This window comes from Anomaloglossus baeobatrachus, chromosome 9, assembly GCF_048569485.1.
Source record: "Anomaloglossus baeobatrachus isolate aAnoBae1 chromosome 9, aAnoBae1.hap1, whole genome shotgun sequence".
Classification (NCBI taxonomy): Eukaryota; Metazoa; Chordata; class Amphibia; order Anura; family Aromobatidae; genus Anomaloglossus; species Anomaloglossus baeobatrachus.
The window spans coordinates 7,650,760-7,668,219 of NC_134361.1; the positions used below are offsets into that span (position 1 = coordinate 7,650,760).

Genomic DNA, 17,460 nt, shown 5'->3' on the forward strand with positions numbered 1-17,460 from the left:
AGAAAGCCGCATGTTCCAATAAAACATCGCACACAACAATAACATTATACTGTATAAAGAAATCGCTCCAGACACTAGACGACATTTGCTCCAAAATGTAGCAACTTTTTAAATGTCACAATTAATAAATTGGCTGCAAAAGTTTAGAAAATAAAAGCCATAACCACAATGGTAAATTGAGAAATAGATGAACAGATAAAATAGAATTAAAAAAAAAGACACAAATTAAAAGAGCAAATTGTATCAAATAAAAAAGAAGCTAAAACCATAAAAAAATAGACAAAAAACAGTCAGAAATATAATAATGAGTGGGGTCATTAAGTTATATAAAATCAGATGAATATTGAAAGTGTCTCCAGATTAAAGCTAAGCCCTGACCTGGAAGACGGAGATGGATTCTGGTCTCCATTGCTCTTGTTTTGACATAAACGCTGATTGTATCCATTACACGGACTGGATATAATGGCTGGAAACATTCATCAGAGCGGCGGCGTCACTTATTAATCGCAGACATGAAGCGACTCTCCACCGGATACTAATTGTAGATAATTATTACAATCCTCAAAGACGCCCGTTCTGCTGATGTAGGAAATCCACTTACATGTCCTTTATAGAACATACTATCTATTGTTTATTAGATCTGGTGACTAATTTCCTAATTATCACATCACAGGAGTCAGGGTGCGATGTAATTAGGCAAATGATTGGAGATGGAGGCCTCCATACAGGTGATGTTCATGGTGAGACACAGTGCAACCTACAGGTCAAATCCCCACAAATAGATGGGCCCCTTCCACACCGGGCCCCGCACAGCTGCCCGCTCCGGCATGTACAGCCTCCGCGGAGTCGTCACTTTGCCTGGCTGGTAGCTCGATGGTGCCGTAGTCTTAGGCGGGCTTTGCACACTACGACATTGCAGGTGCGATGTCGGTGGGGTCAAATTGAAAATGACGCACTTCCGGCATCGCATGCGACATCGCAGTGTGTAAAGCCTAGATGATACGATTAACGAGCGCAAAATCGTCGTTATCGTATCATCGGTGCAGCGTCGGCGTAATCCATGATTACGCTGACGCGACGGTCCGATGTTGTTCCTCGCTCCTGCGGCAGCACACATCGCTGTGTGTGAAGCCGCAGGAGAGAGGAACATCTCCTACCGGCCTCACTGCGGCTTCCGTAGGATATGCGGAAGGAAAGAGATGGGCAGGATGTTTACATACTGCTCATCTCCGCCCCTCCGCTCCGATTGGCCGCCTGCCGTGTGACGTCACAGTGACGCCGCACGACCCGCCCCCTTAACAAGGAGGCGGGCCGCCGGCCACAGGGACGTCGCACGGCAGGTGAGTGTGTGTGTGAAGCTGGCGTAGCGATAATTTTCGCTACGCCAGCTATCACCACATATCGCTGCTGCGACGGGGGCGGGCACTATCGCACTCGGCATCGCAGCATCGGGCTGCGATGTCGCAGTGTGCAAAGCCCGCCTTAGGCTACTTTCACACATCCGGTTTGAGCCGTGCGGCTCAATCCGGCTGTGAAACCTATGCAACGGATGCGGTGAAAACACCGCATCCTTTGCATAAGTTTTTACATGCGGCCAGTCCGTTTTTTTCCGGTTGCGGCACGCTACTGAGCATGCGCAGTGGAAAAAACCGCATGCGGCGGCCAGATGAGATTTTTTTTTCCGCATTGCGCCGCATCCGGCATCCATAGGCATGCATTGAAAATGCGCCGCAGAGGCCGGATGCGGCGCGATGCGTTTTTTTTTTGCCGGAGCAAAAAACGTTGCAGGGAACGTTCTATCCGGCCGCGGCATCGGCTAAATCTGCCGCATGCGGCAAAAACCGGACCGAACGCAAGCCCATGCGGCACAATACGGCACTAATGTAAGTCTATGCAAAAAAAAAACGCAACCGGCGGCAAAAAAAACGGTTGCGGTTCCTCTGCAGAGTGCCGTATTGTGCCGCATTGCAGAAACCGGAGGTGTGAAAGTAGCCTTGCCGGCTGTCACTGAGCTTTCACAGAGGCAGACGTGGGTGCAGAGCATTGTAGGAAATTGTGGGGATGATTTTTATCAATAATGTTTCATTCTCTGTAAATTGAGCTTTTATTTTACGTTAAAGCTCCTGAATTTGAAGATTTTGATGATGGAGAAGACGAGGATTCAGCAGCAGAACAAAGAGCACATCTACCTAAAGGGCAAAGAGAAGACAAGCAGAGCGGCAAGCGTCAGTCCAGATCTCTGACCGAAGAGGATCAACCCATCAATGACTATGTAAGTGCCATTACCGTAATGTGCGTAATCTACATAGTGATGTAACGGGGAGCAGAGGATGGATATACATCAGGTGTCCAACAAAGGCAGCTCCCAGGATCCCCACCAGATCCTCAAAGACAAAGCTTATATGGCCGGTCTCTTCCCGACCACTCCACACTCAAAATCTCATCACTTGGCTGAGCACTCCTGTGTTCTCTATAAATGATCCACTGCCAGACTCTTCTGTGCTCTCCTAACTCCTCTATCCTCCTCCTCCAGACTCCTCTGTCCTCCGCCCTCCAGACTCCTCTGTCCTCCTCCCCCCAGACTCCTCGGTCCTCCTCCCTCCAGACTCCTCTGTACTCCTCCTCCAGACTCCTCTTGTCCTCCGCCCTTCAGACTCCTCTGTCCTCCTCCCTCCAGACTCCTCGTGCTCTTCCTCCAGACTCCTCTGTCCTCCGCCCTCCAGACTCCTCTGTCCTCCTCCCTCCAGACTCCTCGGTCCTCCTCCCTCCAGACTCCTCTGTACTCCTCCTCCAGACTCCTCTGTCCTCCGCCCTTCAGACTCCTCTGCCCTCCGCCCTCCAGACTCCTCTGCCCTCCGCCCTCCAGACTCCTCTGCCCTCCTCCCTCCAGACTCCTCTGTCCTCCGCCCTCCAGACTCCTCGTGCTCCTCCCTCCAGACTCCTCTGTCCTCCTCCCTCCAGACTCCTCTGTCCTCCGCCCTTCAGACTCCTCTGTCCTCCTCCCTCCAGACTCCTCGTGCTCCTCCATCCAGACTCCTCTGTCCTCCTCCCTCCAGACTCCTCTGTCCTCCTCCCTCCAGACTCCTCGTGCTCCTCCTCCAGACTCCTCTGTCCTCCTCCCTCCAGACTCCTCGTGCTCCTCCTCCAGACTCCTCTGTCCTCCTCCCTCCAGACCCCTCTGTCCTCCTCCCTCCAGACCCCTCTGTCCTCCTCCCTCCAGACTCCTCTGTGCTCCTCCTCCAGACTCCTCTGTCCTCCGCCCTCCAGACTCCTCTGTCCTCCTCCCTCCAGACTCCTCTGTGCTCCTCATCCAGACTCCTCTGTCCTCCTTCCTCTGACTCCACTGCTCCCCTTATCCATACTCCTCTGTCCTCCTTCTTCCAGACTCCTCTGTCCTGATCCTCCTCCAGTCTCCTCTGTCGTCGTCCCTCTGACTCCACTGCTCCCCTTATCCAGACTCTTCTGTCCTCCTTCTTTGTCCCTCTTGTCGAGATTCCTCCTCTAGAACCCTCTGTCCTCCTCATCCAGACTCCCCTCTCATTCTCCTCCTCAACAGGCTTCTGTCCTCATCCAGATCCCTCTCTTATTCTCCTCCAGACTTCTCTGTCCACCACTCCAAATACCTCAATCCTCCCCCTTAAAGGGGTGGTTCACTACTTAGCTTTACTATCCACATCAATATAACATTCATAAACAAAGCTTCTCTCAAATACCTTGTGTAGGCAATTCAGTCTTTGAGCAGCGCTACTGCGGTCCGCTCATCCCCATCGAGTGTCCCCCGGGCTTTTTGACCTCTCATCAACTTCCAGTTGCACCGACATCACCGCAGCCGGCCCCAGTCTTTGTGAGTGATGGGGCTATGGGCGGAGTTTCCCCGCACACCACAGCCCAGCATTGCTCCTGCTTGCGATGCTCTGCCGCGAAGGAGAGAGAGCGCGAGACGCTGGGCTGTGACGAGTGGTGAAACTCCACCCACAGCCCATCACTCCCAAAGACTGGGGCCGGCCGCAGTGATGTCGGGTCAACTGGAAGTTGACGTGACATCACCGGATCTGAATGTTATATCGATGTGGCTAGTAAAGCTAAGTAGTGAACCAACCCTTTAAGACTCCTCTCTTCTAATACTGCAGACTCCTCTGTTCACTTTCTCCAGACTCTTCTGTCTTCCTCCTTCAGACTCCTCTATCCCTATTCTACTGTCAGCTCTGTCTCCTCCGGAGTCCTCTGTGTCCACCAGATTTCTGATTCCTCCTCCTTCAGACTCGTCTGTCCTTCTCCAGCAGATTCCCCTGTCCACTTCCTCAAGACTCCTCCATCCCCTTCAGAGTTTTCTGTGTCCACCAGATTCCTCTCTCCTCCAGCATTCAGACTCCTCTGTCCTCCTCCAGCAGATTCCTCTCTCCTCCAGCATTCAGACTCCTCTGTCCACCTCCAGCAGATTACTCTCTCCTCCAGCATTCAGACTCCTCTGTCCACCTCCAGCAGACTCCTCTCTCCTCCAGCATTCAGACTCCTCTGTCCACCTCCAGCAGATTCCTCTCTCCTCCAGCATTCAGACTCCTCTGTCCACCTCCAGCAGATTCCTCTCTCCTCCAGCATTCAGACTCCTCTGTCCACCTCTAGCAGATTCCTCTCTCCTCCAGCATTCAGACTCCTCTGTCCACCTCCAGCAGATTCCTCTCTCCTCCAGCATTCAGACTCCTCTGTCCACCTCCAGCAGATTCCTCTCTCCTCCAGCATTCAGACCCCTCTGTCCACCTCCAGCAGACTCCTCTCTCCTCCAGCATTCAGACTCCTCTGTCCTCCTCCAGCAGATTCCTCTCTCCTCCTTCTTCAGACTCCTCTGTCCTCCTCCAGCAGATTCCTCTCTCCTCCAGCATTCAGACTCCTCTGTCCACCTCCAGCAGATTCCTCTCTCCTCCAGCATTCAGACTCCTCTGTCCACCTCCAGCAGATTTCTCTCTCCTCCAGCATTCAGACTCCTCTGTCCACCTCCAGCAGATTCCTCTCTCCTCCTTCTTCAGACTCCTCTGTCCACCTCCAGCAGATTACTCTCTCCTCCAGCATTCAGACTCCTCTGTCCACCTCCAGCAGATTACTCTCTCCTCCAGCATTCAGACTCCTCTGTCCACCTCCAGCAGATTCCTCTCTCCTCCAGCATTCAGACTCCTCTGTCCACCTCCAGCAGATTCCTCTCTCCTCCAGCATTCAGACTCCTCTGTCATCCTCCAGCAGATTCCTCTCTCCTCCAGCATTCAGACTCCTCTGTCCACCTCCAGCAGATTCCTCTCTCCTCCAGCATTCAGACTCCTCTGTCATCCTCCAGCAGATTCCTCTCTCCTCCAGCATTCAGACTCCTCTGTCCACCTCCAGCAGATTCCTCTCTCCTCCAGCATTCAGACTCCTCTGTCCACCTCCAGCAGATTCCTCTCTCCTCCAGCATTCAGACTCCTCTGTCCACCTCCAGCAAATTCCTCTCTCCTCCAGCATTCAGACTCCTCTGTCCACCTCCAGCAAATTCCTCTCTCCTCCAGCATTCAGACTCCTCTGTCCACCTCCAGCAGATTCCTCTCTCCTCCAGCATTCAGACTCCTCTGTCCACCTCCATCAGATTCCTCTCTCCTCCAGCATTCAGACTCCTCTGTCCACCTCCAGCAAATTCCTCTCTCCTCCAGCATTCAGACTCCTCTGTCCACCTCCAGCAGATTCCTCTCTCCTCCTCCTTCAGACTCCTCTGTCCACCTCCAGCAGATTCCTCTCTCCTCCAGCATTCAGACTCCTCTGTCCTCCTCCAGCAGATTCCTCTCTCCTCCAGCATTTAGACTCCTCTGTCCTCCTCCAGCAGATTCCTCTCTCCTCCTACTTCAGACTCCTCTGTCCACCTCTAGCAGATTCCTCTCTCCTCCAGCATTCAGACTCCTCTGTCCTCCTCCAGCAGATTCCTCTCTCCTCCTCCTTCAGACTCCTCTGTCCACCTCCAGCAGATTCCTCTCTCCTCCAGCATTCAGACTCCTCTGTCCACCTCCAGCAGATTCCTCTCTCCTCCTTCTTCAGACTCCTCTGTCCACCTCCAGCAGATTCCTCTCTCCTCCAGCATTCAGACTCCTCTGTCCACCTCCAGCAGATTCCTCTCTCCTCCAGCATTCAGACTCCTCTGTCCACCTCCAGCAGATTCCTCTCTCCTCCAGCATTCAGACTCCTCTGTCCACCTCCAGCAGATTCCTCTCTCCTCCAGAATTCAGACTCCTCTGTCCACCTCCAGCAGATTCCTCTCTCCTCCAGCATTCAGACTCCTCTGTCCACCTCTAGCAGATTCCTCTCTCCTCCAGCATTCAGACTCCTCTATCCACCTCCAGCAGATTCCTCTCTCCTCCAGCATTCAGACTCCTCTATCCACCTCCAGCAGATTCCTCTCTCCTCCAGCATTCAGACTCCTCTGTCCACCTCCACCAGATTCCTCTCTCCTCCAGCATTCAGACTCCTCTGTCCACCTCCACCAGATTCCTCTCTCCTCCAGCATTCAGACTCCTCTGTCCACCTCCAGCACATTCCTCTCTCCTCCTCCTTCAGACTCCTCTGTCCACCTCCAGCAAATTCCTCTCTCCTCCAGCATTCAGACTCCTCCGTCCTCCTCCAGCAGATTCCTCTCTCCTCCAGCATTCAGACTCCTCTGTCCACCTCCAGCAGATTCCTCTCTCCTCCAGCATTCAGACTCCTCTGTCCACCTCCAGCAGATTCCTCTCTCCTCCAGCATTCAGACTCCTCTGTCCACCTCCAGCAGATTCCTCTCTCCTCCAGCATTCAGACTCCTCTGTCCTCCTCCAGCAGATTCCTCTCTCCTCCAGCATTCAGACTCCTCTGTCCACCTCCAGCAGATTCCTCTCTCCTCCAGCATTCAGACTCCTCTGTCCACCTCCAGCAGATTCCTCTCTCCTCCAGCATTCAGACTCCTCTGTCCACCTCCAGCAGATTCCTCTCTCCTCCAGCATTCAGACTCCTCTGTCCACCTCCAGCAGATTCCTCTCTCCTCCTTCTTCAGACTCCTCTGTCCACCTCCAGCAGATTCCTCTCTCCTCCAGCATTCAGACTCCTCTGTCCACCTCCAGCAGATTCCTCTCTCCTCCAGCATTCAGACTCCTCTGTCCACCTCCAGCAGATTCCTCTCTCCTCCAGCATTCAGACTCCTCTGTCCACCTCCAGCAGATTCCTCTCTCCTCCTTCTTCAGACTCCTCTGTCCACCTCCAGCAGATTCCTCTCTCCTCCAGCATTCAGACTCCTCTGTCCACCTCCAGCAGATTCCTCTCTCCTCCAGCATTCAGACCCCTCTGTCCACCTCCAGCAGATTGCTCTCTCCTCCAGCATTCAGACTCCTCTGTCCTCCTCCAGCAGATTCCTCTCTCCTCCTTCTTCAGACTCCTCTGTCCTCCTCCAGCAGATTCCTCTCTCCTCCAGCATTCAGACTCCTCTGTCCACCTCCAGCAGATTCCTCTCTCCTCCAGCATTCAGACTCCTCTGTCCACCTCCAGCAGATTCCTCTCTCCTCCAGCATTCAGACTCCTCTGTCCACCTCCAGCAGATTCCTCTCTCCTCCTTCTTCAGACTCCTCTGTCCACCTCCAGCAGATTACTCTCTCCTCCAGCATTCAGACTCCTCTGTCCACCTCCATCAGATTCCTCTCTCCTCCAGCATTCAGACTCCTCTGTCCACCTCCAGCAGATTCCTCTCTCCTCCAGCATTCAGACTCCTCTGTCCACCTCCAGCAGATTCCTCTCTCCTCCAGCATTCAGACTCCTCTGTCATCCTCCAGCAGATTCCTCTCTCCTCCAGCATTCAGACTCCTCTGTCCACCTCCAGCAAATTCCTCTCTCCTCCAGCATTCAGACTCCTCTGTCCACCTCCAGCAGATTCCTCTCTCCTCCAGCATTCAGACTCCTCTGTCATCCTCCAGCAGATTCCTCTCTCCTCCAGCATTCAGACTCCTCTGTCCACCTCCAGCAGATTCCTCTCTCCTCCAGCATTCAGACTCCTCTGTCCACCTCCAGCAGATTCCTCTCTCCTCCAGCATTCAGACTCCTCTGTCCACCTCCAGCAAATTCCTCTCTCCTCCAGCATTCAGACTCCTCTGTCCACCTCCAGCAAATTCCTCTCTCCTCCAGCATTCAGACTCCTCTGTCCACCTCCAGCAGATTCCTCTCTCCTCCAGCATTCAGACTCCTCTGTCCACCTCCATCAGATTCCTCTCTCCTCCAGCATTCAGACTCCTCTGTCCACCTCCAGCAGATTCCTCTCTCCTCCAGCATTCAGACTCCTCTGTCCACCTCCAGCAGATTCCTCTCTCCTCCTCCTTCAGACTCCTCTGTCCATCTCCAGCAGATTCCTCTCTCCTCCAGCATTCAGACTCCTCTGTCCTCCTCCAGCAGATTCCTCTCTCCTCCAGCATTTAGACTCCTCTGTCCTCCTCCAGCAGATTCCTCTCTCCTCCTACTTCAGACTCCTCTGTCCACCTCTAGCAGATTCCTCTCTCCTCCAGCATTCAGACTCCTCTGTCCTCCTCCAGCAGATTCCTCTCTCCTCCTCCTTCAGACTCCTCTGTCCACCTCCAGCAGATTCCTCTCTCCTCCAGCATTCAGACTCCTCTGTCCACCTCCAGCAGATTCCTCTCTCCTCCAGCATTCAGACTCCTCTGTCCACCTCCAGCAGATTCCTCTCTCCTCCAGCATTCAGACTCCTCTGTCCACCTCCAGCAGATTCCTCTCTCCTCCAGAATTCAGACTCCTCTGTCCACCTCCAGCAGATTCCTCTCTCCTCCAGCATTCAGACTCCTCTGTCCACCTCTAGCAGATTCCTCTCTCCTCCAGCATTCAGACTCCTCTATCCACCTCCAGCAGATTCCTCTCTCCTCCAGCATTCAGACTCCTCTGTCCACCTCCACCAGATTCCTCTCTCCTCCAGCATTCAGACCCCTCTGTCCACCTCCACCAGATTCCTCTCTCCTCCAGCATTCAGACTCCTCTGTCCACCTCCAGCACATTCCTCTCTCCTCCTCCTTCAGACTCCTCTGTCCACCTCCAGCAAATTCCTCTCTCCTCCAGCATTCAGACTCCTCTGTCCACCTCCACCAGATTCCTCTCTCCTCCAGCATTCAGACTCCTCTGTCCACCTCCAGCAGATTCCTCTCTCCTCCAGCATTCAGACCCCTCTGTCCACCTCCACCAGATTCCTCTCTCCTCCAGCATTCAGACTCCTCTGTCCACCTCCAGCACATTCCTCTCTCCTCCTCCTTCAGACTCCTCTGTCCACCTCCAGCAAATTCCTCTCTCCTCCAGCATTCAGACTCCTCCGTCCTCCTCCAGCAGATTCCTCTCTCCTCCAGCATTCAGACTCCTCTGTCCACCTCCAGCAGATTCCTCTCTCCTCCAGCATTCAGACTCCTCTGTCCACCTCCAGCAGATTCCTCTCTCCTCCAGCATTCAGACTCCTCTGTCCACCTCCAGCAGATTCCTCTCTCCTCCAGCATTCAGACTCCTCTGTCCTCCTCCAGCAGATTCCTCTCTCCTCCAGCATTCAGACTCCTCTGTCCACCTCCAGCAGATTCCTCTCTCCTCCAGCATTCAGACTCCTCTGTCCACCTCCAGTAGATTCCTCTCTCCTCCAGCATTCAGACTCCTCTGTCCTCCTCCAGCAGATTCCTCTCTCCTCCTCCTTCAGACTCCTCTGTCCTCCTCCAGCAGATTCCTCTCTCCTCTTTCTTCAGACTCCTCTGTCCTCCAGCAGATTCCTCTTTCGTCATTCTTCAGACTCCTCTGTCCACCTCCAGCAGATTCCTCTCTCCTCCAGCATTCAGACTCCTCTTTCTTCCTCTAGCAGATTCCTCTCTCCTCCTTCTTCAGACTCCTCTGTCCTCCATCAGACTCTTCTCTCCTTCTTCTTCAGACTTCTCTGGCCTTCCCCATCAGATTCCTCTTTCGTCCTTCTTCAGACTCCTCTGTCCTCCAGCAGATTCCTCTCTCGTTGTTCTTCAGACTCCTCTGTCCTCCTCCAGCAGATTCCTCTCTCCTCCAGCATTTAGACTCCTCTGTCCTCCTCCAGCAGATTCCTCTCTCCTCCTACTTCAGACTCCTCTGTCCTCCTCCAGCAGATTCCTCTCTCCTCTTTCTTCAGACTCCTCTGTCCTCCTCCAGCAGATTCTTCCCTCCTCCTTCTTCAGACTCCTCTGTCCTCCAGCAGATTCCTCTCTTCTCCTTCTTCAGACTCCTCTGTCCTCCTCCAGCAGATTCCTCTCTCCTCTTTCTTCAGACTCCTCTGTCCTCCAGCAGATTCCTCTTTCGTCATTCTTCAGACTCCTCTGTCCACCTCCAGCAGATTCCTCTCTCCTCCAGCATTCAGACTCCTCTGTCTTCCTCTAGCAGATTCCTCTCTCTTCCTTCTTCAGACTCCTCTGTCCTCCTCCAGCAGATTCCTCTCTCCTCTTTCTTCAGACTCCTCTGTCCTCCAGCAGATTCCTCTTTCGTTATTCTTCAGATTCCTCTGTCCTCCTCCAGCAGATTCCTCTCTCCTTTTTCTTCAGACTCCTTTGTCCTCCACCAGCAGATTCCTCTCTCCTCTTTCTTCAGACTCCTCTGTCCTCCACCAGCAGATTCCTCTCTCCTCTTTCTTCAGACTCCTCTGTCCTCCAGCAGATTCCTCTCTCCTCTTTCTTCAGACTCCTCTGTCCTCCACCAGCAGATTCCTCTCTCGTCGTTCTTCAGACTCCTCTGTCCTCCTCCAGCAGATTTCTTTCTCCTCTTTCTTCAGACTCCTCTGTCCTCCACCAGCAGATTCCTCTCTCCTCCACCAGCAGATTCCTCTCTCCTCCTTCTTCAGACTCCTCTGTCCTCCTCCAGCAGACTCCTCTGTCCTCCTCCAGCAGACTCCTCTGTCCTCCTCCAGCAGACTCCTCTGTCCTCCTTCTTTAGACTCCTCTGTCCTCCTTTAGCAGATTCCGCTCTCCTGTTTCTTTAGACTCCTCTGTCCTCCTCCAGCAGATTCCTCTCTCCTCCTTCTTCAGACTCCTCTGTCCACCTCCAGCAGATTCCTCTCTCCTCCAGCATTCAGACCCCTCTGTCCACCTCCAGCAGATTGCTCTCTCCTCCAGCATTCAGACTCCTCTGTCCTCCTCCAGCAGATTCCTCTCTCCTCCTTCTTCAGACTCCTCTGTCCTCCTCCAGCAGATTCCTCTCTCCTCCAGCATTCAGACTCCTCTGTCCACCTCCAGCAGATTCCTCTCTCCTCCAGCATTCAGACTCCTCTGTCCACCTCCAGCAGATTCCTCTCTCCTCCAGCATTCAGACTCCTCTGTCCACCTCCAGCAGATTCCTCTCTCCTCCTTCTTCAGACTCCTCTGTCCACCTCCAGCAGATTACTCTCTCCTCCAGCATTCAGACTCCTCTGTCCACCTCCATCAGATTCCTCTCTCCTCCAGCATTCAGACTCCTCTGTCCACCTCCAGCAGATTCCTCTCTCCTCCAGCATTCAGACTCCTCTGTCCACCTCCAGCAGATTCCTCTCTCCTCCAGCATTCAGACTCCTCTGTCATCCTCCAGCAGATTCCTCTCTCCTCCAGCATTCAGACTCCTCTGTCCACCTCCAGCAAATTCCTCTCTCCTCCAGCATTCAGACTCCTCTGTCCACCTCCAGCAGATTCCTCTCTCCTCCAGCATTCAGACTCCTCTGTCATCCTCCAGCAGATTCCTCTCTCCTCCAGCATTCAGACTCCTCTGTCCACCTCCAGCAGATTCCTCTCTCCTCCAGCATTCAGACTCCTCTGTCCACCTCCAGCAGATTCCTCTCTCCTCCAGCATTCAGACTCCTCTGTCCACCTCCAGCAAATTCCTCTCTCCTCCAGCATTCAGACTCCTCTGTCCACCTCCAGCAAATTCCTCTCTCCTCCAGCATTCAGACTCCTCTGTCCACCTCCAGCAGATTCCTCTCTCCTCCAGCATTCAGACTCCTCTGTCCACCTCCATCAGATTCCTCTCTCCTCCAGCATTCAGACTCCTCTGTCCACCTCCAGCAGATTCCTCTCTCCTCCAGCATTCAGACTCCTCTGTCCACCTCCAGCAGATTCCTCTCTCCTCCTCCTTCAGACTCCTCTGTCCATCTCCAGCAGATTCCTCTCTCCTCCAGCATTCAGACTCCTCTGTCCTCCTCCAGCAGATTCCTCTCTCCTCCAGCATTTAGACTCCTCTGTCCTCCTCCAGCAGATTCCTCTCTCCTCCTACTTCAGACTCCTCTGTCCACCTCTAGCAGATTCCTCTCTCCTCCAGCATTCAGACTCCTCTGTCCTCCTCCAGCAGATTCCTCTCTCCTCCTCCTTCAGACTCCTCTGTCCACCTCCAGCAGATTCCTCTCTCCTCCAGCATTCAGACTCCTCTGTCCACCTCCAGCAGATTCCTCTCTCCTCCAGCATTCAGACTCCTCTGTCCACCTCCAGCAGATTCCTCTCTCCTCCAGCATTCAGACTCCTCTGTCCACCTCCAGCAGATTCCTCTCTCCTCCAGAATTCAGACTCCTCTGTCCACCTCCAGCAGATTCCTCTCTCCTCCAGCATTCAGACTCCTCTGTCCACCTCTAGCAGATTCCTCTCTCCTCCAGCATTCAGACTCCTCTATCCACCTCCAGCAGATTCCTCTCTCCTCCAGCATTCAGACTCCTCTGTCCACCTCCACCAGATTCCTCTCTCCTCCAGCATTCAGACCCCTCTGTCCACCTCCACCAGATTCCTCTCTCCTCCAGCATTCAGACTCCTCTGTCCACCTCCAGCACATTCCTCTCTCCTCCTCCTTCAGACTCCTCTGTCCACCTCCAGCAAATTCCTCTCTCCTCCAGCATTCAGACTCCTCTGTCCACCTCCACCAGATTCCTCTCTCCTCCAGCATTCAGACTCCTCTGTCCACCTCCAGCAGATTCCTCTCTCCTCCAGCATTCAGACCCCTCTGTCCACCTCCACCAGATTCCTCTCTCCTCCAGCATTCAGACTCCTCTGTCCACCTCCAGCACATTCCTCTCTCCTCCTCCTTCAGACTCCTCTGTCCACCTCCAGCAAATTCCTCTCTCCTCCAGCATTCAGACTCCTCCGTCCTCCTCCAGCAGATTCCTCTCTCCTCCAGCATTCAGACTCCTCTGTCCACCTCCAGCAGATTCCTCTCTCCTCCAGCATTCAGACTCCTCTGTCCACCTCCAGCAGATTCCTCTCTCCTCCAGCATTCAGACTCCTCTGTCCACCTCCAGCAGATTCCTCTCTCCTCCAGCATTCAGACTCCTCTGTCCTCCTCCAGCAGATTCCTCTCTCCTCCAGCATTCAGACTCCTCTGTCCACCTCCAGCAGATTCCTCTCTCCTCCAGCATTCAGACTCCTCTGTCCACCTCCAGTAGATTCCTCTCTCCTCCAGCATTCAGACTCCTCTGTCCTCCTCCAGCAGATTCCTCTCTCCTCCTCCTTCAGACTCCTCTGTCCTCCTCCAGCAGATTCCTCTCTCCTCTTTCTTCAGACTCCTCTGTCCTCCAGCAGATTCCTCTTTCGTCATTCTTCAGACTCCTCTGTCCACCTCCAGCAGATTCCTCTCTCCTCCAGCATTCAGACTCCTCTTTCTTCCTCTAGCAGATTCCTCTCTCCTCCTTCTTCAGACTCCTCTGTCCTCCATCAGACTCTTCTCTCCTTCTTCTTCAGACTTCTCTGGCCTTCCCCATCAGATTCCTCTTTCGTCCTTCTTCAGACTCCTCTGTCCTCCAGCAGATTCCTCTCTCGTTGTTCTTCAGACTCCTCTGTCCTCCTCCAGCAGATTCCTCTCTCCTCCAGCATTTAGACTCCTCTGTCCTCCTCCAGCAGATTCCTCTCTCCTCCTACTTCAGACTCCTCTGTCCTCCTCCAGCAGATTCCTCTCTCCTCTTTCTTCAGACTCCTCTGTCCTCCTCCAGCAGATTCTTCCCTCCTCCTTCTTCAGACTCCTCTGTCCTCCAGCAGATTCCTCTCTTCTCCTTCTTCAGACTCCTCTGTCCTCCTCCAGCAGATTCCTCTCTCCTCTTTCTTCAGACTCCTCTGTCCTCCAGCAGATTCCTCTTTCGTCATTCTTCAGACTCCTCTGTCCACCTCCAGCAGATTCCTCTCTCCTCCAGCATTCAGACTCCTCTGTCTTCCTCTAGCAGATTCCTCTCTCTTCCTTCTTCAGACTCCTCTGTCCTCCTCCAGCAGATTCCTCTCTCCTCTTTCTTCAGACTCCTCTGTCCTCCAGCAGATTCCTCTTTCGTTATTCTTCAGATTCCTCTGTCCTCCTCCAGCAGATTCCTCTCTCCTTTTTCTTCAGACTCCTTTGTCCTCCACCAGCAGATTCCTCTCTCCTCTTTCTTCAGACTCCTCTGTCCTCCACCAGCAGATTCCTCTCTCCTCTTTCTTCAGACTCCTCTGTCCTCCAGCAGATTCCTCTCTCCTCTTTCTTCAGACTCCTCTGTCCTCCACCAGCAGATTCCTCTCTCGTCGTTCTTCAGACTCCTCTGTCCTCCTCCAGCAGATTTCTTTCTCCTCTTTCTTCAGACTCCTCTGTCCTCCACCAGCAGATTCCTCTCTCCTCCACCAGCAGATTCCTCTCTCCTCCTTCTTCAGACTCCTCTGTCCTCCTCCAGCAGACTCCTCTGTCCTCCTCCAGCAGACTCCTCTGTCCTCCTCCAGCAGACTCCTCTGTCCTCCTTCTTTAGACTCCTCTGTCCTCCTTTAGCAGATTCCGCTCTCCTGTTTCTTTAGACTCCTCTGTCCTCCTCCAGCAGATTCCTCTCTCCTCCTTCTTCAGACTCCTCTGTCCTCCTCTAGCAGATTCCTCTGTCCTCCTCCTCCAGTCGGCTGATTGTAATCTATTGTATATTGGGGCCTTTAGTAGATGTAACAGAATAGTGACCCTCCGATATCCAGGTAAAGAGTGAAGATTGCTTTATTAACCCCTGACTTCCATCCTCTCTTTTTCACGCTGGAAGCTCCCGGGTTAATAGAGAGATCTTCACTATTTTTCTTGGACACATGAATGTTGTGATTCTTACGGGGCAGAAAGCTCAACACAACTAAAATAGCAAATCCCTTCCACAAATTCCACACAAAATGTCAATTTTACTGACAACTGCAGAGGAAAGGAGAAGGAAAGGAAGTGAGATCACGGAGATCAGCGATTGGCTGCAGCGGTGAAGTATGTGATGTCACCGCTGCAGCCAAAACACCGAGACTTCAGCAATGGAGGGACGAGAGATGGATCCGGGGGGGCGAGTGCCTGTCGTGCTTGATATTTTAGGCATTTTGGAGCGTTTGGGGTCCACTTTCCTGAAAGTGGAAAATCCTTTTAACCCTGCACCTCCCTGCAGACAGTGTGATACATTACTGCGGTTCTGGGAATGTCAGGTATAGAATGTAAATGTCACTTATGTTGCGCTGCGTTTCGGGCCGGACCCTGCGCGGTTCTGTGCAGCTCCTCAGAGCCGCACACAGCTGTGAGCAGCAGACGTTCCTCTGAACATCAATGTAAATAATGAATGCCGTCTCCCCTAATAGTCTTATGGAGGAGATCTGACGCCTTTGGAGTCGGAACATCTAGGAAAAATGCTAACAGCACTGATTTACAACCTGGATAATTAGGGAACAGTAGCGGCCGGTAAATGGATTAAAAAGGGAGAATGTGAATAATGAACTGATGCATCCAGACTGTAACTGATCCGTGACAAAGGAAGCCGCCTTTAATGTGGCGATAAGTAACTGTCAGCGCCGCGCTTTCATCAGCCCTTCATGTCTTTACTTGATAAAACACAAGGTGTTAAAAGAGAAAGTTACAGATAAAAGAGAGCGCTGATAATAAAGTCCTGCGCTTCATTCTCCGCTCCGCGCCGCACATCAACAGCGCGACAGATGGGTCATCAATATTCATCTATATGTGACACCGCCGTCATATACCTCATCCTGGAAGACGTCTCAGATAGCGGAGTATACAAGTCATCCCACGTCTTAGGGACACGACCACCTCCATGTGGACTCGTAAGGTCACAGTGTAAAAATACGGATCATTAATGGCGCAAGGTAAAGGAAGCGGCTAAAATTCACCCAAAGACTTCATCACCAACATCACAATATTCACCGGCCCCAATATTCTATAATCTGCAAACCCATTCCCCCCGAATATGGCAGAAGACCACCAGGAATGGGACACGATGTATCCGTTTTTTTCTCCGAAATGCCCAGGTTATACCGGCTGTACATATATAATTATAGACAGGAAATACCCAGGTTATACCAGCTGTACATATATAATTATATACAGGAGATGTCCAGGTTATACCAGCTGTACATATATAATTATATACAGGAGATGTCCAGGTTATACCAGCTGTACATATATAATTATATACAGGAGATGTCCAGGTTATACCAGCTGTACATATATAATTATATACAGGAGATGTCCAGGTTATACCGGCTGTACATATATAATTATATACAGGAGATGCCCGGGTTATACCGGCTGTACATATATAATTATATACAGGAGATGCCCAGGTTATACCGGCTGTACATATATAATTATATACAGGAGATGCCCGGGTTATACCAGCTGTACATATATAATTATATACAGGAGATGTCCAGGTTATACCGGCTGTACATATATAATTATATACAGGAGATGCCCAGGTTATACCGGCTGTACATATATAATTATATACAGGAGATGTCCAGGTTATACCAGCTGTACATATATAATTATATACAGGAGATGCCCAGGTTATACTGGCTGTACATATATAATTATATACAGGAGATGCCCAGGTTATACCGGCTGTACATATATAATTATATACAGGAGATGCCCGGGTTATACCGGCTGTACATATATAATTATATACAGGAGATACCCAGGTTATACCAGCTGTACATATATAATTATATACAGGAGATGCCCGGGTTATACCGGCTGTACATATATAATTATATACAGGAGATACCCAGGTTATACCAGCTGTACATATATAATTATATACAGGAGATGTCCAGGTTCTACCAGCTGTACATATATAATTATATACAGGAGATGCCCAGGTTATACCAGCTGTACATATATAATTATATACAGGAGATGCCCAGGTTATACCAGCTGTACATATATAATTATATACAGGAGATGCCCGGGTTATACCGGCTGTACATATATAATTATATACAGGAGATGCCCAGGTTATACCGGCTGTACATATATAATTATATACAGGAGATGCCCAGGTTATACCGGCTGTACATATATAATTATATACAGGAGATGCCCGGGTTATACCGGCTGTACATATATAATTATATACAGGAGATGTCCAGGTTATACCGGCTGTACATATATAATTATATACAGGAGATGCCCAGGTTATACTGGCTGTACATATATAATTATATACAGGAGATG

At 51.7% G+C, this 17,460-nt stretch overlaps 1 protein-coding gene across 2 annotated transcripts in view; it reads left to right on the forward strand.

The window, feature by feature from the left end:
* The window catches only part of TNMD (tenomodulin), a 120,829-nt gene that overhangs the window by 67,475 nt on the left and 35,894 nt on the right, over positions 1-17,460 (forward strand). For both annotated transcript variants that reach the window (XM_075322369.1, XM_075322368.1), the window contains exon 6: positions 2,121-2,272. In XM_075322369.1, the coding sequence (XP_075178484.1) occupies positions 2,121-2,272 (152 nt within the window). The remainder of the gene's footprint in view (positions 1-2,120; positions 2,273-17,460) is intronic.